The sequence below is a fragment of the Nerophis lumbriciformis genome, linkage group LG38 (assembly GCF_033978685.3).
Source record: "Nerophis lumbriciformis linkage group LG38, RoL_Nlum_v2.1, whole genome shotgun sequence".
In the NCBI taxonomy this organism is placed as follows: domain Eukaryota; kingdom Metazoa; phylum Chordata; class Actinopteri; order Syngnathiformes; family Syngnathidae; genus Nerophis; species Nerophis lumbriciformis.
In genome coordinates this window covers 6086402-6111611 of record NC_084585.2, presented here as the reverse complement: position 1 = coordinate 6111611, position 25210 = coordinate 6086402, and the positions used below count along the sequence as shown (strand labels likewise).

General features: G+C 41.7%; 1 protein-coding gene across 1 annotated transcript in view; it reads left to right on the top strand.

Annotated features, from left to right (window-relative positions):
- LOC133578166 (limbin-like) overlaps positions 1–21490 on the top strand; it is a 52744-nt gene extending 31254 nt beyond the window's left edge. The window contains exons 18-23 of the mRNA XM_061932368.2: positions 2438–2665; positions 12884–13104; positions 13170–13257; positions 13318–13493; positions 20669–20749; positions 20926–21490. Of these exons, the coding sequence (XP_061788352.2) occupies positions 2438–2665; positions 12884–13104; positions 13170–13257; positions 13318–13493; positions 20669–20749; positions 20926–21325 (1194 nt within the window). The 3' untranslated portion in view covers positions 21326–21490. The remainder of the gene's footprint in view (positions 1–2437; positions 2666–12883; positions 13105–13169; positions 13258–13317; positions 13494–20668; positions 20750–20925) is intronic.
- Positions 21491–25210: the final 3720 nt, after the last annotated feature.

Below are 25210 nucleotides of genomic sequence, written 5' to 3'. Positions count from 1 at the left end.
ATATATATATATATATATATATATATATATATATATATATATATATATATATATATATATATATATATATATATATATGAAATACTTGACTTGGTGAATTCTAGCTGTCAATATACTCCTCCCCTCTTAACCACGCCCCCAACCACGCCCTGCCCCACCCCCGACCACGCCCCCACCTCCCGAAATCGGAGGTCTCAAGGTTGGCAAGTATGTGTGTTGTTGTTGAGTGTCGGTGCTGTCTCGAGCTCGGCAGAGTAACCGTGTAATACTCTTCCATATCAGTAGGTGGCAGCAGATAGCTAATTGCTTTGTAGATGTCGGAAACAGCGGGAGGCAGCGTGAAGGTAAAAATGGTGTCTAATGCTTAAACCAAAAATAAACAAAAGGTGAGTGCCCCTAAGAAAAGGCATTAAAGCTTAGGGAAGGCTATGCAGAGCAAAACTAAACATTAACCGGCTACAAAGTAAACAAAAACAGAATGCTGGACCATAGCAAAGACTTAATGTGGAGCAAAGACAATGTACATCCGAACATGACATGTCAATCAACAATGTCCCCACAAAGGAGGATAAAAACAACTGAAATATTCTTGATTGCTAAAACAAAGTAGATGCGGGAAATATCGCTCAAAGGAAGACCTCAAACCATACTTGCCAACCTTGAGACCTCCGATTTCGGGAGGTGGGGGTGGGGGTGGGGGTGGGGGACGTGGTCGGGGGTGGGGCGGGGGTCGTGGTTGGGGGCGTGGTTAAGATATATATATAAGAAATACTTGACTTTCAGTGAATTCCAGCTATATATATTTATTTTATTACATATATATATATATATATATATATATATATATATATATATATATATTGGGACGGCGTGGCGCAGTGGGAGAGTGGCCGTGCGCAACCCGAGGGTCCCTGGTTCAAGCCCCACCTAGTACCAACCTCGTCATGTCCGTTGTGTCCTGAGCAAGACACTTCACCCTTGCTCCTGATGGGTGCTGGTTAGCGCCTTGCATGGCAGCTCCCTCCATCAGTGTGTGAATGTGTGTGTGAATGGGTAAATGTGGAAGTAGTGTCAAAGCGCTTTGAGTACCTTGAAGGTAGAAAAGCGCTATACAAGTATAACCCATTTATCATTTATTTATTTATCATTTATATACATACATATAAATAAATAAAAAAAATGCTTGAATTTCAGTGATCATTTATTTACACATATACACACACATAACACTCATCTACTCATTGTTGAGTTAAGGGTTGAATTGTCCATCCTTGTTCTATTCTCTGTCACTATTTCAGAACACACACATTATACAAATATACATTATAAAATCAATAAGAAAATGGGAGCTCTAATTTGGGAGTCTGAATTAGGATCAGAAGTTCCTATATAAACATTGCGCACTCACGTCGCCATTTTGTATTGATTACTGCAGCTGTGCACTGGATTCATTCACAAATACAAACTACAACTCACAAACACTTTAGAGTTAGGCTCCACCATCAGAATGTGTACTTAAACTTATAAAGATCACATGGATATTATTTAGTGAGTTGATTCACCAAAACTAACCTGTCATACAGGAGGAAAAAGCACACAGGACGTTTCAATTGTTCACAGACTGGTCGCGCTCATCAGAATGACAAGACACTTCCGGTCTGCAGGTGATAGCATTCAATTGGGAAGAAACGCCCTACTGCCCCCTACTGACCAATGTGAATACTGATAAATGTGTAATGACAGCTCCAAAAACGAATTCAAACCACAAAATAAAATAAATAAATCAACGCAAAAATGTGACACATTATGGGTGGGTCACATATGCGTGTACAGTAGATGGCAGTATTGTCCTGTTTATATTGTGAGAAAGCGGACGTGTGAACAGGCTGTCAACACGTCCCTCAGGTCCGCATGGAGCCGTAGGGGGCGTGGCCTCCAGCTCCGCCTGAATTTCGGGAGATTTTCGGGAGAAAATTTGTCCCGGGAGGTTTTCGGGAGAGGCGCTGAATTTCGGGAGTCTCCCGGAAAATCCGGGAGGGTTGGCAAGTATGCCTCAAACTGCTACAGGAAAATACCAAAAGAAGAGAAAAAGGCACCAAAATAGGAGCGCAAGACAAGAAGTAAAACACTACACACAGGAAAACGGCAAAAAACTCAAAATAAGTCAGGGTGTGATGTGCCAGGTGGTGACAGTACACCTACTTTGAGACAAGAGCTATAGTGATGCATGCTTGGTCATGCTTTAAAGTCATAACCAACAATTGCGACGACGACTTTTTACTGTCAACTGAGTTTAGTTTTTACTACATTTCTGCTGGTGGTGTGCCTCCGGATTTTTTAAACGCAAAAAATGTGCCTTGGCTCAAAAAAAGGTTGAAAAACACTGGTCTAGATGAGGTGATGTGATGTTTTCTAAGTACGGGAATACATCCTGCAGGTAGTGGAGGAGATCAGGAAGGAGAGAGAAGTTTACTTGCGTACTCAGGCCGACGCTCTGGCAACACAGATGGCTGCGATTCACTGCCAGAAAGCTGAGAGGAGGACCAGAGTCTTCGAGACGTCCAGAGCACTGCTCACCCTGCAAAGTCTTCTCACTCATCACCTGCGAGAGACGAAGAGTATGGAGAGACAAGAAATGGCCCAAAGTATACAGAGGCACTGCCTGGTAGGATGGCTTGGTGTAAATCCATTTACTTTCATGCTCAGAGATACTCATTTGTAGCTAATAGGGTAACCTACATATGACAAATGTCTCTCTGTATGATTCAGTGTTTATACTATAATAACAAGCACATTGTCTAATACCGTGTTTCTTAACCATAGGGCCAGGGGCCATTGTTGGGCCGCAAAAACGTATGTTTCTCAGCTGTAATACACTTTTCCACCACTTGTGGCAGTAATGACAGTCTCAAACAGACAGAAAAAAATATGGCGAAAGTGGTTAAGCTTTTTTTTCCATTTGCACTTTAATTTTATTGACAGTTTAGTTAAGAAACATATTCATTGTTAATTTAGTTCATTTATTTTAGCACAACATAGGGTGTAGCCCGCCTTCCGCCCGAGTGCAGCTGGGATAGGCTCCAGCACCCCCGTGACACCCGGTTATTCTTATGCAGTATATTTGGTTAATACTTATATTTCTAATTAGCATGACCTAAGCCTAAGGTTTATGTTAAATAAATACTAATCTTTGTGATTAACAAAGGGTTTATCAATTGACGAAGTTGTAAACTACAAGTAGGTTGGATATATTTATTGAATACGATTTTAAATCAAAAGTGAGAATAATAATTCAGTTTTAATATTTGAGTGGGTCCGGCCCCTCAGTCTGTGATGAGGTGGCGACTTGTCCAGGGTGTACCCCGCCTTCCGCCCGATTGTAGCTGAGATAGGCTCCAGCGACCCCAAAGGGAATAAGCGGTAGGAAATGGATGGATGGACGGCCCCTCAGTAGTGAAAAGTTAGGCCCCGGGGTCAAAAAGGTTAAGAAACCCTGGTTTAATTAGTACAGCTCTTACAGTCTTTATGTACAGATACCAGAGGTGTGGACTCGAGTCACATGACTTGGACTCGAGTCAGACTCGAGTCATGAATTTGATGACTTTAGACTCGACTTGACAAAATGTAAAAAGACTTGCAACTCGACTTAGACTTTAACATCAATGACTTGTGACTTCACTTGGACTTGAGCCTTTTGAATTGACATGACTTGACATGACTTGCTACTTTCCCCAAAACCCAAAGATGAAAAGGTTATTCGGGAGCGCTCCGTATTTTTCATTGTGTACTTGTCTATCAGCGTTGCGTGTGTCAGCTGGTGTGGTCTCAGTACAACAGCCAATCAAATTAGATCTACTTTGTTTTCATCACACAGCATTCATCCAATCAAATTGCAGGACAACCAACGAAGAAGACATGTCCAAACCACACGCCAGTGAACAAAAAATGATACCTAAAATAATTTCGTTTGGGTATAAAAATTACAAGGTGGTCAACACAAAACGGTTTGCAGTGTGCAACACATGCGGTTCCAAAATGACTGATGGAGAGGCAACAACTTCCAACTTCGTCCGGCATTTGAAGTTGCACAAAGAACGGTAAGTTTTGAATGTAAGATAACGTTTATTGGCTAAGTAACGTGACTTTTATTTGCTGTGTAGTTAAATCAGTGAGGCTGTAAACTCACTGCTAACGTTATAACGTTATTGCAAACACGGGAATCTGTTGCAGTTCACTACCTTATTCATACTTTTTGTTCAGTGATTTTTTTTAAGCAGGGTTACGTTAGTCAATATATCACACGTAACGTTAGACGGCGGTCAGCAGCACCGCGTATTTTAGCCACCTAAAAAAAGACAAAAATAGTAAAATAAAGGTCAGTTAAAATGTATACTATATTATGAATAAGTGTACCGTTTTAGCTAGCTTTCTGACATACTGTTGGTTGTTTACCTCAGTGGTCCCCAACCACCGGGCCGCGGCCCGCTACTGGTCCGTGGATCGATTGGTATCGGGCCGCACAAGAAATATATATATATATTTTTTATTTTTTTTATTAAATCAACATAAAAAACACAAGATACACTTACAAGTAGTGCACCAACCCAAAAAAACTCTCTCCCCCCTTTTGTTCTGGGCATTGAACATGAAGACTCTTCCTTCACTGTTACGAGTGGCCATGAGAGTCTTGGCAGTGCCTGCCTCCAGTGCTCCAGTGGAGCGAGTTTTCAGCCATGGTGGCATCATACTACGCCCCCATCGTGCACAAATGACTGACAGACTCTTGGCTAATTTGGTCTTTTGCAAATGCAATGCAGCATAGGGCCCTGACATATAAAAAGTACAACTTTTTTGTTATGTTCACGTATATGTCATGTTTTTTCAATGTTAACACTTTTGTACAAATAAGTACATTTGCACTTTATTTTTCAATGTGTTTGTTCTGTAAAGGAATGAGTTAATGTTTTAAATGACTGGTTAATAGTGCTATTATGAAGTGCAATGTCAGCACAATTTTCTTTCCTGCAATTTAAAATGCACTTGTTTTAATAAATAAATACAGCGTTTGAAAAGCATACACAATCTGTGTTAATATATTAGTCTGTGGTTAAAAGGACTTGAAAGGACTCGAAACTCAAAATGCAGGACTTAGGACTTGACTTGAGACTTTCCAGTCTTGACTTTGGACTTGACTCGGGGCTTGCCTGTCTTGACTCGGGACTTGACTCGGACTTGAGGGCAAAGACTTGAGACTTACTTGTGACTTGCAAAACAATGACTTGGTCCCACCTCTGACAGATACCTCATCCAACCATACCCTTGACAAATAATAGTAATACCTGACCTATAATACAATGTAGATAGACATAAATAAGACAAACCAAAACAAGATTTGCACTAGCCTAGCTAAAGATACAGATATAAAACTATTTATAATCACATTATGTATCAATATTCTACAGACTGTAGGTATTATCAATACAGTACAACATTTAAAACAAAACACATTTGATTATGTCTTATCTCTTATTGACAGAAAGGTAAGCCTTTGAGGTTTTCATTTAAAATAAAGTTGTATGACTAACTTTGGGGATTTTCCCTAGTATTTGTTATTCCAGTTTACCAATTACTTTAGGAAAATATTCTTACACCACATATCAATATAAAAAGCTTTAATTGTTATTGTACAACAACAAAACATGCTGAAAGCGCAACAAAATTGCAAAAGCTCTGTCAGTGTGCATGTCTAATGTAAATATAACTACAGAAAAATACACAATATAAAATATACGGTAAATAGTAAGGCATCTCGCAAGGTGTTTGAATGGCAAATAAATTAAAAAACACAAGATATCTAATGTATAATGAAGAGTTAGAAATATAACACACACGCATATATACTGCATATATATATATATATATATATATATATATATATATATATATATATATATATATATATATATGTATGTGTGGGAAAAAAAATCACAAGACTATTTCATCTCTACAGGCCTGTTTCATGAGGGGGGGTACCCTCAATCATCAGGAGATTTTAATGGGAGCATTCACATACCATGGTTTATATAGGGCACAGAGTGGGTGGGTACAGGCTGGCGTAGGGGCGTGGTGATTGGCTCATGTGTTACCTAGGAGGTGTTTCCGTCTGTGGCGGCATGCTGTTACAATTTCGCTGCGCTTGTTGAGGGATGACAGGACTGGACGGTAAATAATAAACAGTTTCTCTTTCAAGCATAGGTTGCATCTTTTATTACCACTATTGTAAGGTGTGCTGGATGCAAGAATTTGCCATGTTATTGAATATTCAACATTATTGTCTTTGAGGTCCCAAATGTGTTTGCTGAGTTCTGTGGTATTCCGCAGGTTTTGGTTCCTGAAAGAAGCCTTGTGATTGTTCCATCTGGTTTTGAATTCTCCCTCGGTTAATCCTACATATGTGTCGGATGTGTTAATGTCCTTGCGTATTACCTTAGATTGGTAGACAACTGATGTTTGTAAGCACCCCCCGTTGAGAGGGCAATCAGGTTTCTTTCGACAGTTACAGCCTTTGTTGGTTTTGGAGTCGCTCTGTCCGGGGGTCGACGGCTCATTTGCAATTGTTTTGTTGTGGTTTGAGATGATTTGTCGTATATTGTTCATGCAGCTGTAGCTCAATTTAATGTTGTTCTTGTTGAATACTTTTCTTAGGGTGTTGTCTTTGGGAAAGTGTTTGTCAATCAGATTGAGGAATTTGTGTCCAATGTTAGTTGAGACGTTTTTGCTGTATGGGGGGTTGTACCAGATGATGTCGTTTCGTTTTCTGTTCTTTTTTGGCTGGTTTCCTGGCGTGGGTTCATAGGTGAGGGTGAAATTGTATCCGCTTTCATCAAGGGCTTTTTGGTACGGGGGGGTTGCTTGGTCAAATTCAGCTTTGCTAGATGACAGCATCGATAGCCTTTTATTAATTCCGGTAGGTATTCTTTTCGTGGTGGTGGGTGGGTGGTTGCTGTCATGGTGCACGTATTGGAGTGTTGTGTTGGGTTTCGTGAATGGTTGGTAGCTGTTATTTCTCAGGTTGAAAGTGACGTCAAGGAAGTTGACGGTTTGCTTATTGGCTTCAATCGTGATCCGTAGGCCGTTCTCTTTGAAAATTTGGCATATGCGCTTCTTGGTATTCTCGCTGCTCCTTGGCGAGGCGCGACACACTGCCAGTCCGTCATCACGGTAAATACCAAGGTTCAGATTGAGGCTAGCGAGCTGGGAGAGGAGGAAACTCCCAACGAGTTCACATGTTTCTGCTCCGTGTGAACTCGTTGGGAGACGGAAACACCTCCTAGGTAACACATGAGCCAATCACCACGCCCCTACACCAGCCTGTACCCACCCACTCTGTGCCCTATATAAACCATGGTATGTGAATGCTCCCATTAAAATCTCCTGATGATTGAGGGTACCCCCCTCATGAAACAGGCCTGTAGAGATGAAATAGTCTTGTGATTTTTTTTTTCCCACACATACATATATTGCGCTCTACTACGGTATCGAGCACTATTTTTTGGATAACCTTATTAAGACATATATATATATATATATATATATATATATATATATATATATATATATATATATATATATATATATATATATATTTATTTAATTTTTTTTTTTCATTGCACATTAAATTATTTCAATAAAGTTCAGGGTGGTGATGGCTTGTGGGAAGAAACTGTCCTCTCCATTAGGGAAGCGAGACTAAAACATTTAAGTGCATATAAAAGAAGAGAAAAGAGAAGTTTTTTTTTTTTTTTTTCTTTTTGTGTCCTGTCCAGCTTCTCAGGCAAATCATATAGTTGATGTAGATGCCCATGTCGGCTGTTCAGATTTACTTTACAAAAGAGAAGTGTAGGATACTTCTCTTGTTGCCTTATTTGTATTTGACTTTATTAAATGTATTTATATTATCATTTAGTGCAGGAGGGGATAGAAAGAGGAAAAAAAAAAGAAGACAGAGGGGGAAATTGTGGGGACAAGAGGGGGATTAGACAGAGAGACAAAAACAACAACAGCAAACAACAACAACAGAGCAACATCAGCAAATATGACATGTACAAATATGATGGTAAAAGTAATAGCAAATAAGCAGTTAGCGGAAAAATAAAAAATAATACAGAAATGACAATGAGCATTATTACACTACAAATGGATCAATACAAATACCAATAGAAATAGCGCTATTGATAATGAACAATACCAATAATTTACCTTTATTATCAACAATACAGTTGTTCAAATGCAACAATACATATACGTAATGATAACTTGAGATACGAAAGAATGCAGAAAAATGGAGGGGGAGAAAGAGAAGCAACCTACATTAACCTTGTAGATTGTTATAGTAACAATAGGTTAAGCTTTGTCAGTGTGCCATGTGTTACACCCAGTTTACCCTAGGGCAACAACGTTAATATATGTTTGATGAAACGTGATTATGTGCATGAGTGTAAGTATGCATATGTACTTGTATATGTACAGAATGTGTATATGTGTTTGTAGAATGAATGTATATGTACAGAATGTGTATATGTGTTTGTACAGTGAGTGTATATGTACAGTATGTGTATGTTTGTATATTGAATGTGCGTGTGGATGTACGAACTTTAGGTATGTAAATATGTACTGTATTTGTGTATGTATGTGGGAGCGTAGGTACCTATGTATGTATGAGAAAAGAGAAGTTAAGGTCATAGATTCTTTAAAGTTGGAAAATTCAGGCACAAGGTTGAAAACTGCAATAACATTACTAATAAGTGCTATAATATACATCTGACACGGTCTAATGATTTAGTAAATCTAATTATATATATATATATATATTCTAAAATAGTGGACGGTGTAAGTGATTTTTAAAATTTTGATTTCTATTTGTTTTTAATTGGTTTTACCCTTTAAAATTGTTTTTAATCATATTTATTTTTATATTGGTTTTATATTTATTTTTGTTTTTGTTTTTATTCAGTCATTGGTGGAGCTAAGGGTAATATTTGAGTATTGTTTTTGACATTGTTGTGCAGCACTTTGGAAACATTTCTGTTGTTTAAATGTGCGTTATAAAGTGGATTGGATTGGATTGATTGCCCCTATTGAAATGGATTTATGCCAGTGAGTGTTATTTTCCAGCCAAAATAATAATACCCTCCATCCATCCATTTTCTACCGTTTATCCCTTTTGGGGTCGCGGGGGGTGCTGGAGCCTATCTCAGCTACAATCGGGCGGAAGGCGGCGTACACCCTGGACAAGTCGCCACCTCGCAGCAGGGCCAACACAAATAATAGTGTATATTACATTTGATAGAAATGGAGTTCCTTAAGGCTCTGGATGCTGTGGGGCTGTCTTGGTTGACAAGACTCTGCAGCATCGCGTGGACATCGGGGGCGGTACCTCTGGATTGGCAGACCGGGGTGGTGGTTCCTCTCTTTAAGAAGGGGAACCGGAGGGTGTGTTCTAACTATCGTGGGATCACACTCCTCAGCCTTCCCGGTAAGGTCTATTCGGGTGTACTGGAGAGGAGGCTACGCCGGATAGTCGAACCTCGGATTCAGGAGGAACAGTGTGGTTTTTGTCCTGGTCGTGGAACTGTGGACCAGCTCTATACTCTCGGCAGGGTCCTTGAGGGTGCATGGGAGTTTGCCCAACCAGTCTACATGTGTTTTGTGGACTTGGAGAAGGCATTCGACCGTGTCTCTCGGGAAGTCCTGTGGGGAGTGCTCAGGGAGTATGGGGTATCGGACTGTCTGATTGTGGCAGTCCGCTCCCTGTATGCTCAGTGCCAGAGCTTGGTCCGCATTGCCGGCAGTAAGTCGGACACGTTTCCAGTGAGGGTTGGACTCCGCCAAGGCTGCCCTTTGTCACCGATTCTGTTCATAACTTTTACGGACAGAATTTCTAGGCGCAGTCAAGGCGTTGAGGGGATCTGGTTTGGTGGCTGCAGGATTAGGTCTCTGCTTTTTGCAGATGATGTGGTCCTGATGGCTTCATCTGGCCAGGATCTTCAGCTCTCGCTGGATCGGTTCGCAGCCGAGTGTGAAGCGACTGGGATGAGAATCAGCACCTCCAAGTCCGAGTCCATGGTTCTCGCCCGGAAAAGGGTGGAGTGCCATTTCCGGGTTGGGGAGGAGATCTTGCCCCAAGTGGAGGAGTTCAAGTACCTCGGAGTCTTGTTCACAAGTGAGGGAAGAGTGGATCGTGAGATCGACAGGTGGATCGGTGCGGCGTCTTCAGTAATGCGGACGCTAGAGATGCGCGGTTTGCGGACACAACCGCGGATTCGGCGGATTATCCGCGGATCGGGCGGATGAAATTTAAATAAATAAGATTTTATCCGCGCCGCGGGTCGGGTCGGGCGGATTAATGAGATTTTTTTTTATTTATTTTTTTTTTTTTTTGCGGGTGGCAGTTAAACCAATTCGGAAATATATATACATAGTTAAATGTTGTTAGCCACATACGAAAAACGAGCAGCACTCTTTGAAACAGGCAATTATTTATCAGCAGGCACCTGCAGCAGCCACAGGCACCTGCAGCACGCCACATCAGAAGAAGAAAAAAAAAATGGCAACACCGGCAGCAAACGTGGTACGCGACAAACTAAAAAAGGGAATACTAAAGACCAGGGAAAAAAAAGGCCAGAAAAGTTCAGCGTGGACTCGTTTTTATGAGGTTGTAAATCAGGATGACAGCAATGCTGGCTACGTGAGTTGCAAGAGCTGCGACGCTGTGTACGTCTACGACAGTCATAAAACCGGGACATCGAACATGGTGCATGGTGCGAACAAAGGACTTCTTTCATTTAAGGTTTGTGATAAACCATCAAACTCATTCGTTAAAAGGACTCTATAGTAATATAAAGCAAATTTTTCTGGACATTATCATGCAAGAAAAGTTTATTTTTGGGACCGCGATCACCGCGTAATGATTTTTAAAGGTTGCATTACAAACATTTAACTGTCCCATGTGATCAGCCAGTGCGATTGGAAGTCCATGCTCAATTATTGCCTCCGTAAATAAAACTTCGGCATTTATCACATCCAAAGAATCTGTTTGGGCGACGAAAAACATTGAAAGTTTTCCACTTGTATCGCTAGCAACGGCATTAGACTTGTGTTTTTTTGTCCCAACGTGGTCTTTTACATCGCTAATTCCTCCGTGTCCGATCGAAAAATCTTGTCTGCACAAGGTGCAATTCGCGTAGTTTTCACCCTTTTTTTTTTTAAATTAATGAAAAACCGTATTTTTTATCACTGCACCCGTAACCCGGAATAGGTTGATGAAAACCGTACGAATTACGGGAAAACCGGAGTAGTTGGCAGGTGCCTCACTTGCATCGTCTATATTAGATATAACGGGCGGGTGCGGGCGGATGGCGGGCGGATGCAGTTCTATTCAAACGTTACATCGGGTGGATGGCGGATGGTTGACGACTTTCTGATGCGGTTGCGGATGAAATATTTGCCTATCCGCGCATCTCTAGCGGACGCTGTATCGATCCGTTGTGGTGAAGAAGGAGCTGAGCCGGAAGGCAAAGCTCTCAATTTACCGGTCGATCTACGTTCCCATCCTCACCTATGGTCATGAGCTTTGGGTTATGACCGAAAGGACAAGATCACGGGTACAAGCGGCCCAAATGAGTTTCCTCCGCCGGGTGGCGGGGCTCTCCCTTAGAGATAGGGTGAGAAGCTCTGCCATCCGGGGGGAGCTCAAAGTAAAGCCGCTGGGCCTCCACATCGAGAGGAGCCAGATGAGGTGGTTCGGGCATCTGGTCAGGATCATCGGCGGTCACTCAAACGAGTATGACGATCCTCCTGGTAGGGGTGTATCCCTTTATGGTGGATGCCTGTGCGTGATTTTGTTTAACGTGGGGAGACTGGTGCACAGACAGTCACCACACGATCCTTGACAGAATCGGGTCAGGGTCCAGTGGCATGGAGTCCAAGACGACTGGGGACCCTTTTCTGCTGCAGCCTTCTTCCGCATCGCAGTCGTTGTGGTAGTTCTTAAATCTACCGTTTTCCGCCTGCTCCGCCGTTGAGGTCTTCACTGTATCCCTGGCTAGGGGGCAGTCAGGTACTAGGCCTTTGCCAAGGGCCACCTGGGGTAACAGTAGTAAAGGGGTTAACCTCCTAGTGCCCCAAGACCCCATAGAGGAGCCTCCACTGCCGGATGCATTTTAACATCATGCCCAGGACACAAATATAAATATATAATCGAAAACTGGTGAAGTTAAATGGAAAATAACTTTATAGTATAATCACTGAATACATATAACAATTTAATTAATTTGTTTTCTTTTTACATTTTTTTTCTTTCCATGATGGCAGGTGAGGCCAAGCACACATGATTGTGCGTGCTGCTGGTCCACTAATAGTGCTAACCTTTAACAGTTAATTTGACTCATTTTCATTAATTTTAGTTTCTATGTAACTGTTTTTATATTGTTTTACTTTCTTTGTTATTCAAGAAAATGTTTTTAATTTATTTATCTTATTTTATTTTATTATTTTTAAAAAAAGGACCAAATTAGGCATAATAATGGATGCCACCCGAGCGCCTCCCTAGGGAGGTGTTTAGGGCACGTCCGACCGGTAGGAGGCCGCGGGGAAGACCCAGGACACGTTGGGAAGACTATGTCTCCCGGCTGGCCTGGGAACGCCTCGGGGTCCCACGGGAAGAGCTGGACGAAGTGGCTGGGGAGAGGGAAGTCTGGGCTTCCCTGCTTAGGCTGCTGCCCCCGCGACCCGACCTCGGATAAGCGGAAGAAGATGGATGGATGGACATTTGATAGATGTTGAACTTATACATGTGATTTTTGCTCTTTGCTTTCTGCTGCAGGGCTTGGAGGAAGCAGAGCGCCACCTGCAGGAGGAGAGCATGAACCTGGACAGGCTGGAATGGGACGGCAGGTCAACTCCCACACACACGGAGGACGTCGATGCAGAGGGAGGCGGCGAGGAGAAGAACATGTTTGGGCTGCAGCACGATAGCAGAATGTCGCACATCCTCCAGGAGGCTCTCAATAAGCGTGATGAAGTCATGGCAAAATTGTCAGAGAGGTGGGCCAGCAGATTGATCACTGTCAAGCAAACACTTGGTGTTCACCTCCAAACTATTCAATCAGGTTGCAGGAGATGGTCACCAGCAATCAGGTTATGGAAGATTTCAGAGAACAAATACAGCTGAAGAAACTTCATTCCAGCTGTGATCAGGTTTGATGAATGAAGTGTTACCATATGTGCATGTGCTTCATTCTCACACCTCTGTCTCAGGACCTGCTGTTTGCATCAGAACTGCTCAAACAGAGTGGGATATCTGTGGAGGTTCTCCTTGAGCTTCTGCGTCTGCTCATGCCCACAATGCCTGAGAGTGAATTTGTGTCCATCACTGATGCCCTCTGCCCCAAGCAGCACCTTGGTTCATCATCCACAGAGCAGGAGCCTTCTGGGTAAGGATCAAATCAATGATTTTATATTGGCAGTTGTTTTTTTTTCCATTAAAACGTTCCCCTATTGTGCAAAATTAAATTTTGTTGATGTCGTGCCCTGAGAGTCTGTTTATGACCACAAGATATGAGAAAAATATATCATCTCCCTCAATTGCTGAGAGGAGAAGCGCTCAAACAGTGGCTTTTAAAGTTCAGAGTTTCTCTAGCTGAAAAACCACATACATACCTGCCAACTACTCCGGTTTTCCCGTAATTAGTACGGTTTTCATCAACCTATTCCGGGTTACGGTTGCAGTGATAAAAAATACGGTTTTTCATTAATTAAATTTTTTTTATTTTTTTTAAGTTTTATTCACGAAATCGCGTAACAACAATGACAATCGACACTGCTTCCCGTAACTTCCTATCGAGCCATTCCGAATGCCATGCGCGAGGCTATTTATAGCACCGCTGCCAAGCACGAGGCACCTGTTGCCCATTGTTTCCAAACGAGCGAACGATCATGGAATCAGCCGGAGAAAAATCGCAAACGAGTCTTAAACCGAAAAGAAAACTGCAGTCATTCCGTGAAGAATATTCAAAAGCCTATCCGGGAATAATTATCCGTTCCAAAAAGGGTGAAAACTACGCGAATTGCACCTTGTGCAGACAAGATTTTTCGATCGGACACGGAGGAATTAGCGATGTAAAAGACCACGTTGGGACAAAAAAACACAAGTCTAATGCCGTTGCTAAATTTGGATTTTAGCCACAAAAAGGTAATGACACCAATGTTATCTATTGGAATTGTTTAGTACTGTTATACTGTTAAAAGTGTTTATACTATTTATGCTTTCAAGTCCAAGTTGAAGAAATCTTGTTAAATGTTGACAGCATAACTACCAAAATACAGAAGTATGTCCTTAATATTTTTGCAGTGCTATTTCTGTTGAAAAGTTCAAATGATTACATTAGAGATGTGATGTGCCACTTTTCAAGTGTCTGATGGCTTAAATTAATTTTCATTAATTTTTCATATTTTGAATTCTTTTGAAAGGCTTACAAAAAAACTACATTTGAATTGTAATTCCATGCTATTGACAGGACTATTAATTTTAATGAAGTTAGCTTACCATGTTTACAGTATGATAATTGTGATAGAAATGTGAATTTTAGGCACAGAATATTTTTTACAATTGAACAAGGCAGTAGATTATACAAGCTTGGACAGAAAGTTAATAATGACACCAATTTTTTTTTTAATGGAATTGTTTAGTACTGTTTTACCATTTGTTTACTGTAAAAAGTGTTTATACTGTTTATACTTTCAATTAACAAATTGAAGTCTTGTGAAAGGTTGACAGGATAACTGGCATTAACTGTCAAAATAATTTCAAACTATTGAAGTTAGCTTACAGAATAAACATGTCAATCAACCCATATGATTTTTGCTGTAATATTTTTGTTTTGAAAAGTCACTGTGACTGATAGAAAAGTGATGGTTTTAGCAACATTTTAACCTGTCTGAATGCTAATAATCATTTTGCGTCGGGGGGCGAAGCCTGAACCCCCCACCGGGACTTTGTCCTGGACCTACCGGGGCCTGCGCCCCCTGGACCCTAGCTACTAGGTTTTTCTGATTTCAAAAGTTGGCAGGTATGGCTTAGTGTCTGTGCTGTGTAAAACTTGGCAGGGTAACGACATAGTACTCCATGTCAGTATGTGGCAGCAGGTAGTTAATTGCTTTGTAAAAATCAGAATGTGCCTGGTGAGACAAAGGATGGTTTGTTGTGATCCCAATGTGCAGACCACAGCGGGAGGCAGTGTGCAGGTAAAAAGGTATGTAATGCTTAAACCAAAAATGAACAAACGGGAAAGGAAAAGGCAATGGCTATGCAAAACGAAAGTAAAACTGAAGTGGCTACAAAGTAAACAGAAACAGAATGCTGGACGACAGCAAAAACTTACGGCGTCGACAAAGTACGTCCGTTAGAGATGCGCGGTTTGCGGACACAACCGCCCGATCCGCGGATTATCCGCGGATCGGGCGGATGAAATTAAAAAAAATTAGATTTTATCCGCGGGTCGGGTCGGGTCGGGCGGTTGAAATAATAAAAAAAAAGATTTTAAATAGATTCAGGCGGGTGGCAGTTAAACCAATTGGGAAATATATATACATAGTTAAATGTTGTTACCCACATACGAAAAACGAGCAGGCACCTGCTGCATATGCCACAACAGAAGAAAAAAAAGAGATGGACACTTTTACGGAGCGGAGAAGGGACGCCTCGCCGGGGTCCGGGACCGAGGCCCCTTCCCCCGAGAGGGCCCCACCGGGAGCCGTAGCTGAGGCGATCCGCGAGAAGGGCCCGACGCACGTCCAGGGTCACCAGCGCGCCCACCGCACCGACACCCCGCCTCGTCCGCCTTCGCCGCGGCCGGCGTCACGCGCAGCAGTTAAGCAGCTTACCTGCCCGCCACCCCCGTGGCCGGGGGCTCGTAACAGGGGTCACTCCGCGCGCAGTGCGCTCACGAAAGGGGTGGGGCTCACCCTGGTTGATATAGACAGCAGGACGGTGGCCATGGAAGTTGGAACCCGCTAAGGAGTGTGTAACAACCCCCCTGCCGAATCAACTAGCCCTGAAAATGGATGGCGCTGGAGCGTCGGGCCCTCCAAGCGAGGCGCGCTTGGAGGTGCGCTCAGCGCGGCTCCCATATGATTGCGCACTGGTGTGCGTCTGGGTCGTGACAGCGCGGCACACGAATGTCTGTGCTGCATTGGATCAGTCTCCTTTCTTTAACAGGCAAAAGCTTTATAACCTCACTAATGCCTTGCATCGTCTATATTAGATATATAACAACGGGCGGGTGCGGGCGGGTGCGGGCGGGTGCGGTTCTGATCAAATGTTAGTTCGGGTGGATGGCGGATGGTTGACGACTTTCTGATGCGGTTGCGGATGAAATAATTGCCTATCCGCGCATCTCTAACGTCCGTACATGACATATCAATCAACAATGTCCACACAAAGAAGGATAGCAACAACTGAAATAGCCTTGCTTGCTAACACACAGCAGGTGCGCGGAATACCACTCGAAGGAAGACATGAAAGTGCTACAGGAAAACACCAACAAAACAGGAAGGGCCACCAAAATAAGAGTGCAAGACAATAACTAAAGCACAGGAAAACACCAACAAACTCAAAATAAGGCACGACGACCTGGTGGAGTATAATTTTTTAACGTTTTCTGCTGGTGGTGTGCCTCCGTATTTTTAAATGGAAAAAAATGTGCCTTGCCTCAAAAACGGTTGAAAAACACTGCCCTGGATTATCAGCGAAGTAACGTTCCAGAACCTGGAGTAATAATCCTCCATAGCGGCAAATAAACTGCAGTTCTCACTAGGGCTGTGAGATATGGATATGATATGAAAAAAACAGTTTTTTTACGTTCTAACTACTAAATATTCAATTTATTAGTAATAACCCTACTTTGCGAAAATTATTTTAGCACAGTCAGCCCTGGAACCAATTGGCGGCAATAAGCGACTCTAATATTGTCTAAGTCAGGGCGATTCAACTACGGAATGAAGAAGGCAGCAGATTCAAGAGCCCAAGGTCTCAGAAGCCGCACATTGAAATTTTCTTTACAAAATTCCTTTCAGACTGCGTTTACTTATTTACAAAGTAAACACATCAGCTTTCATGCTGCACTGTCAATAAATTAATTCTCGCTACTCTTTTCCAGCGTGTGCGGCCAGACAGATAGTTAACAGCATGAGGAAACAGAAGCTAAGTTTTGTTGATGACTGATGTTCCGTCTTTTGATTTGTTTATCTTCCTCAGTTGTATTTCTTTTTACGTCGTCCTTTATTTAGGTTTGTAAGACTGAAAATATAAACATTACAAATGTATACCGTCCATCGTGTATTTTACATAAATGTCCATTGTGTATGTTACGTAAAATGTTCAATAAAATAGAATGTTTAGTGTTAACCTACTCAGTGGGGTAGTGGTTAGAGTAGTAGGTTATGAGTTCAAACCCCGGCCGAGTCATACCAAAAACTATAAAAATTGGAGCCATTGCCTCCCTGCTTGGCATTCGGCATCAAGGGTTGGAATTGGGGGTTAAATCGCCAAAAATTATTCCCGGGCGCGGCCACTGCTGCTGCTCACTACTCCCCTCACCTCCCAGGGGGTGATCAAGGGTGATGGGTCAAATGCAGAGAATAATTTTGCCACACCTAGTGTGTTTGTGACAATCATTGGTACTTTAACTTTAATACACACAGCAAACATGTGGTTTAACACAATTCAACTTAAGGTGTAGCTTTATCGCCCTCTGATGGTCAAATTCAGCGCTGCGTGTTTTCAACCAGTTTTAATCGGCAGAGTTAAAAAGCCCAAAACAACACGACCACGAACGCAAAAGACATCACAAAGTCAGCAATTTCAATACATTCATACTTTGCTGTCCAGTCGCTGTTAAAAGTCTGATTTTCGCCATTTATTCGCTCAGTGGCCTAGTGGTTAGAGTGTCCGCCCTGAGACTTAGAGGTTGTGAGTTCAAACCCTGTGATAGTGTGAGAGTCCAGTCTGTAGTGGATCTAACATAATATTGTGAGAGTCCAGTCCATAGTGGATCTAACATAATAGTGTGAGAGTCCAGTCCAAAGTGGATCTAACATAATAGTGTGAGAGTCCAGTCCAAAGTGGATCTAACATAATAGTGTGAGAGTCCAGTCCATAGTGGATCTAATATAATATGGTGAGAGTCCAGTCCATAGTGGATCTAACATAACAGTGAGAGTCCAGTCCATAGTGGATCTAATATAATATTGTGAGAGTCCAGTCCATAGTGGATCTAACATAATAGTGTGAGAGTCCAGTCCATAGTGGATCTAACATAATATTGTGAGAGTCCAGTCCATAGTGGATCTAACATAATAGTGTGAGAGTCCAGTCCATAGTGGATCTAACATAATAGTGAGAGTCCAGTCCATAGTGGATCTAACATAATATTGTGAGAGTCCAATCCATAGTGGATCTAACATAATAGTGTGAGAGTCCAGTCCATAGTGGATCTAATATAATATTGTGAGAGTCCAATCCATAGTGGATCTAACATAATAATGAGAGTCCAGTCCATAGTGGATCTAACATAATAGTGAGAGTCCAGTCCATAGTGGATCTAATATAATATTGTGAGAGTCCAGTCCATAGTGGATCTAACATAATAGTGCGAGTCCAGTCCATAGTGGATCTAACATAATAGTGAGAGTCCAGTCCATAGTGGATCTAACATAATAGTGAGAGTCCAGTCCATAGTGGATCTAACATATTGTGAGAATCCAGTCCATAGTGGATTTAACATAATAGTGAGATTCCAGTACATAGTGGATCTAACATAATATTGTGAGAGTCCAATCCATAGTGGATCTAATATAATATTGTGAGAGTCCAGTCCATAGTGGATCTAACATAATAGTGAGAGTCCAGTCCATAGTGGATCTAACATAATATTGTGAGAGTCCAGTCCATAGTGGATCTAAAATAATAGTGAGAGTCCAGTCCATAGTGGATCTAATATATTATTGTGAGAGTCCAGTCCATAGTGGATCTAACATAATAGTGTGAGAGTCCAGGCCATAGTGGATCTAACATAATATTGTGAGAGTCCAGTACATGGTAGATATATCATAATAGTGTGAGAGTCCAGTCCATAGTGGATCTAACATAATAGTGAGAGTCCAGTCCATAGTGGATCTAACATAATATTGTGAGAGTCCAGTCCATAGTGGATCTAACATAATAGTGAGAGTCCAGTCCATAGTGGATCTAACATAATATTGTGAGAGTCCAATCCATAGTGGATCTAATATAATATTGTGAGAGTCCAGTCCATAGTGGATCTAACATAATATTGTGAGAGTCCAGTCCATAGTGGATCTAACATAATAGTGAGATTCCAGTCCATAGTGGATCTAACATAATATTGTGAGAGTCCAGTCCATAGTGGATCTAACATAATATTGTGAGAGTCCAGTCCATAGTGGATCTAACATAATAGTGTGAGAGTCCAGTCCATAGTGGATCTAACATAATAGTGTGAGAGTCCAGTCCATAGTGGATCTAACATAATAGTGTGAGAGTCCAGTCCATAGTGGATCTAACATAATAGTGTGAGAGTCCAGTCCATAGTGGATCTAACATAATAGTGTGAGAGTCCAGTCCATAGTGGATCTAACATAATAGTGAGAGTCCAGTCCATAGTGGATCTAACATAATAGTGTGAGAGTCCAGTCCATAGTGGATCTAATATAATATAGTGCGAGTCCAGTCCATAGTGGATCTAACATAATAGTGAGAGTCCAGTCCATAGTGGATCTAATATAATATTGTGAGAGTCCAGTCCATAGTGGATCTAACATAATAGTGAGAGTCCAATCCATAGCGGATCTAACATAATATTGTGAGAGTCCAGTCCATAGTGGATCTAACATAATAGTGAGAGTCCAGTCCATAGTGGATCTAATATAATATTGTGAGAGTCCAGTCCATAGTGAATGTAACATAATATTGTGAGAGTCCAGTCCATAGTGGATCTAACATAATAGTGTGAGAGTCCAGTCCATAGTGGATCTAACATAATATTGTGAGAGTCCAGTCCATAGTGGATCTAGCATAATAGTGTGAGAGTCCAGTCCATAGTGGATCTAACATAATAGTGTGAGAGTCCAGTCCATAGTGGATCTAACATAATAGTGTGAGAGTCCAGTCCATAGTGGATCTAATATAATATAGTGCGAGTCCAGTCCATAGTGGATCTAACATAATAGTGAGAGTCCAGTCCATAGTGGATCTAATATAATATTGTGAGAGTCCAGTCCATAGTGGATCTAACATAATAGTGAGAGTCCAGTCCATAGTGGATCTAACATAATATTGTGAGAGTCCAGTCCATAGTGGATCTAACATAATAGTGAGAGTCCAGTCTATTGTGGATCTAACATAATATTGTGAGAGTCCAGTCCATAGTGGATCTAACATAATAGTGAGAGTCCAGTCCATAGTGGATCTAACATAATAGTGTGAGAGTCCAGTCCATAGTGGGGCCAGCAGGAGATCATCTTGAGTGGAGACAAGTCAGCAACACAACCAGCTTTGCCACACATCTGACATCAATGACTCTCTGTCCAGGTCCAGTTTGCTTCTTCCTGTCAAACTGAGGGAGGACCTGGTGCACAGAAGTATGCTAAACAGCTGTGTGGAAGGTTCCAGGTGAGTGATCGTGCTGCCATGTTAAGACATCTCTCACCTGGTCTAATTAGGTGGTCATTATAAACACCCACGGGGTGTGATAATGAGGTGACATGTCATCAGAGGAGGTGTGGCATAGCTAAAAAGCCTTAAATCTAATCCATTATTATTATTATTATTATTAAACTGTCATCCAGGTCCCACAGACTGCAGGGAAAGAGGCAAGGCCTGATGGAAAGACTTCTTCCCTCTTCTTGCCCGCCAAGTCCAACAGATGTTGCAGTGAAAGGGGAGATGGAGAACTTTGCTAAAGGACAGCAGCGCCGGTTTAAGTCAGCCATGACTGACAACCCAGGGCAGCACAGCGAGGCTCCCAAAGCAAAGAAGGAAACCCTGCACAGCTCAGCAGAAGAAGAAGAGGACGTGATGGCGACTTCGGCCAACTTGGAAGTGATCTGCCAGGCCACCGGTGAAAGGCTGTTTGTCTTCCGTGAGCCGCCTCAATCCCTTCTTGGTGTCACGTCCCCCAAGAGAAAGAAGAAAAGGAACTTCCTCAATTTGAAGAAAGGCTTAGTGTCGCCAACACATCAAACTTGATGACTATTTCCTCATTAGGGTCGCAGGTGAGCTGGCGTTTATCTCAACACTTTGGCTGAGAAAGAGATGCAAAGTAGAGATGCGCGGATAGGCAATTATTTCATCCGCAACCGCATCAGAAAGTCGGCAACCATCCGCCATCCACCCGATGTAACATTTGATCAGAACCGCACCCGCCCGCACCCGCCCGTTGTTATATATCTAATATAGACGATGCAAGGCATTAGTGAGGTTATAAAGCTTTTGCCTGTTAAAGAAAGGAGACTGATCCAATGCAGCACAGACATTCGCGTGCCACGCTGTCACAACCCAGACGCACACCAGTGCGCAATCATATGGGAGCCGCGCTGAGCGCACCTCCAAGCGCGTCTCGCTGCCGGCGACGGCCGGGTATGGGCCCGACGCTCCAGCGCCATCCATTTTCAGGGCTAGTTGATTCGGCAGGTGGGTTGTTACACACTCCTTAGCGGGTTCCGACTTCCATGGCCACCGTCCTGCTGTCTATATCAACCAGGGTGAGCCCCACCCCTTTCGTGAGCGCACTGCGCGCGGAGTGACCCCTGTTACGCGCCCCCGGCAACAGGGGTGGCGGGCAGGTAAGCTGCGCGGGCGGAGCGCGCGGAGTGACCCCTGTTACGAGCCCCCGGCCACGGGGGTGGCGGGCAGGTAAGCTGCTTACCTGCTGCGCGTGACGCCGGCCGCGGCGAAGGCGGACGAGGCGGGGTGTCGGTGCGGTGGGCGCGGTGGTGACCCTGGACGTGCGTCGGGCCCTTCTCGCGGATCGCCTCAGCTACGGCTCCCGGTGGGGCCCTCTCGGGGGAAAGGGCCTCGGTCCCGGACCCCGGCGAGGCGCCCCTTCTTCGCTCCGTAAAAGTGTCCATCTCTTTTTTTTTTTTTTCTTCTGTTGTGGCATATGCTGCAGGTGCCTGCTCGTTTTTCGTATGTGGGTAACAACATTTAACTATGTATGTATATTTCCCAATTGGTTTAACTGCCACCCGCCTGAATCTATTTAAAATCTAATTTTTTTTTATTTCAACCGCCCGACCCGACCCGACCCGCGGATAAAATCTAATTTTTTTAAATTTCATCCGCCCGATCCGCGGATAATCCGCGGACTCCGCGGTTGTGCCCGCAAACCGCGCATCTCTAATGCAAACATTTAATCATCTCTAAAAATAACATGAAGGCACAGGCTTGGCCAAAGTGAGTGGAATTCATATACCGGTACATGTTTACATTTACGTATTTGAAAGACTATTTCAAACATTTTCATTACATGCTTGAAAATGAAAACAGTCTTAAAAACGTTTTTAATAGCTTTTAGTGGCAAATGTGTCAAACCAAAGTTCATATGTATAATACTGACTGAGCCTTCAGACCTGCCAAACGTTTTAGGGTTTTTTTTGACAGTGAGTCAAGTCCATATGTTTACATTAGTGATGGGTCCGGCAACACCGATGCATCAGTGCGCGTACCGCTTTTAGAAAGTCACGTGACCGACCATGAGCTGTTTTGGTCACGTGACCGATACGCGAACTGTGTCGCACTGACGCCTCCTCTGCAGAGGTGGGTAGTAACGCGCTACATTTACTCCGTTACATCTACTTGAGTAACTTTTGGGATAAATTGTACTTCTAAGAGTAGTTTTAATGCAACATACTTTTACTTTTACTTAAGTATATTTATAGAGAAGGAACGCTACTTTTACTCCGCTACTTTTATCTACATTCAGCTCGCTACTCGCTACTAATTTTTATCGATCTGTTAATGCACGCTTTGTTTGTTTTGGTCTGTCAGACAGACCTTCAAAGTGCCTGCCTTACTGGTGACGTTTCACTCCGTTCCACCAATCAGATGCAGTCACTGGTGACGTTGGACCAATCAAACAGAGCCAGGCGGTCACATGACCTGACTTAAACAAGTTGAAAAACTTATTGGGGTGTTACCATTTAGTGGTCAATTGTACGGAATATGTACTGTACTGTGCAATCTACTAATACAAGTTTCAATCAATCAATCAAAAGTGTGAAGGAAAAAAGACACTTTTTTATTTCAAACGTACATCCCGTCACAAGCCTAAAGACTGACTGCACAGTTCCTGTCTTCACAATAAAAGTGCCGCTCCATCGCGCCTGCGCTTTCAAAATAAGAGTCTCCGAAAGCCAGCGCAAACAAGCTAGCAAGCTACGGAATTTGCCGCCAATGTATTTCTTGTAAAGTGTGTGAAAACGAATATGGAAGCTGGACAAATAAGATACCAAAAACCAACCACTTTCATGTGGTATTAGACAGAAAGGAGGAACTTTTCTTCTCCTCCATTTGAAAACGTGGACGTTATCATCACTACTGTCTGATTACAATCAACGCAAGTCATCAGAATCAGGTAATACACCAACTTATATTCTAGTCTTCATTAAAGAAAGGAATCTATATGTTAAACATGCATGTATATTCATTAAAACACCTTTAACATGTAAACAAAAACAGCAAAATAAATACTTATAAATTATATACTGTATATATCAATGTATATGTATATATATATATATATATATATATATATATATATATATATATATATATATATATATATATATATATATATATATATATATATATATATATATATATATATATATATATATATATATATATATATATATATGATATGAGTGTGTCAGTTACTCAGTACTTGAGTAGTTTTTTCACAACATACTTTTTACTTTTACTCAAGTAAATATTTGGGTGACTACTCCTTACTTTTACTTGAGTAATAAATCTCTAAAGTAACAGTACTCTTACTTGAGTACAATTTCTGGCTACTCTACCCACCTCTGCTCCTCTGTGCCCTGTGAGTGGGTCTTTTCTACAGCCGGAGAAATAATAACTAAGAAGAGAAAGCGTCTAAAATTGAATACGTTGGAAAAACTGTTTTTTTTGAAAATAAAAATGTGTAAAAAAAAATAATAATAATAATTTCCAGGTCCACAAGCATCCTCATTCACAACACTTTCTCTTAGATTTCCATGTTATGATACATGTTCACATTATTTATTGACTGTATCTAAAAAAGACAAAAAACATATTTTTATTTAAATGAAGTTATGAAATAATCCTAAATGAAATACAATGACTTGGTTCATATTATTGTATATACTAGGTCAGTGGTTCTCAACCTTTTTTCAGCAATGTACCACCTGTGAATTTTTTTAAAATTCAAGTACCCCCTAATCAGAGCAAAGCATTTTAGGTTGAAAAAAAAAAAAGATAAAGAAGTAAAATACAGCACTATGTCATCAGTTTCTGATTTATTAAATTGTATAACAGTGCAAAATATTGCTCATTTGTAGTGGTCTTTCTTGAACTATTTGGAAAAAAAAGATATAAAAATAACTAAAAACTTGTTGAAAAATAAACAAGTGATTCAATTATAAATAAAGATTTCTACACATAGAAGTAATCATCAACTTAAAGTGCCCTCTTTGGGGATTGTATTAGAGATCCATCTGGATTCATCAACTTAATTCTAAACATTTCTTCACAAAAACATCAATATTTATGGAACATGTCCACAAAAAATCTAGCTGTCAACACTGAATATTGCATTGTTGCATTTCTTTTTGACAGACATTTTAGTGACAAACCTGAGCTTGTGCTTCACTGAGTTTATGAACTTACATTCATATTTTGTTGAAGTATTATTCAATAAATATATTTATAAAGGATTTTTGAATTGTTGCTATTTTTAGAATATTTTTTTAAAAATCTCATGTACCCCTTGGCATACCTTCAAGTACCCCCAGGGGTACGCGTACCACCATTTGAGAACCACTGTACTAGGGCATAAAATCAGTGTCAGTTGAGTCGGTCCATAGGTTGCCT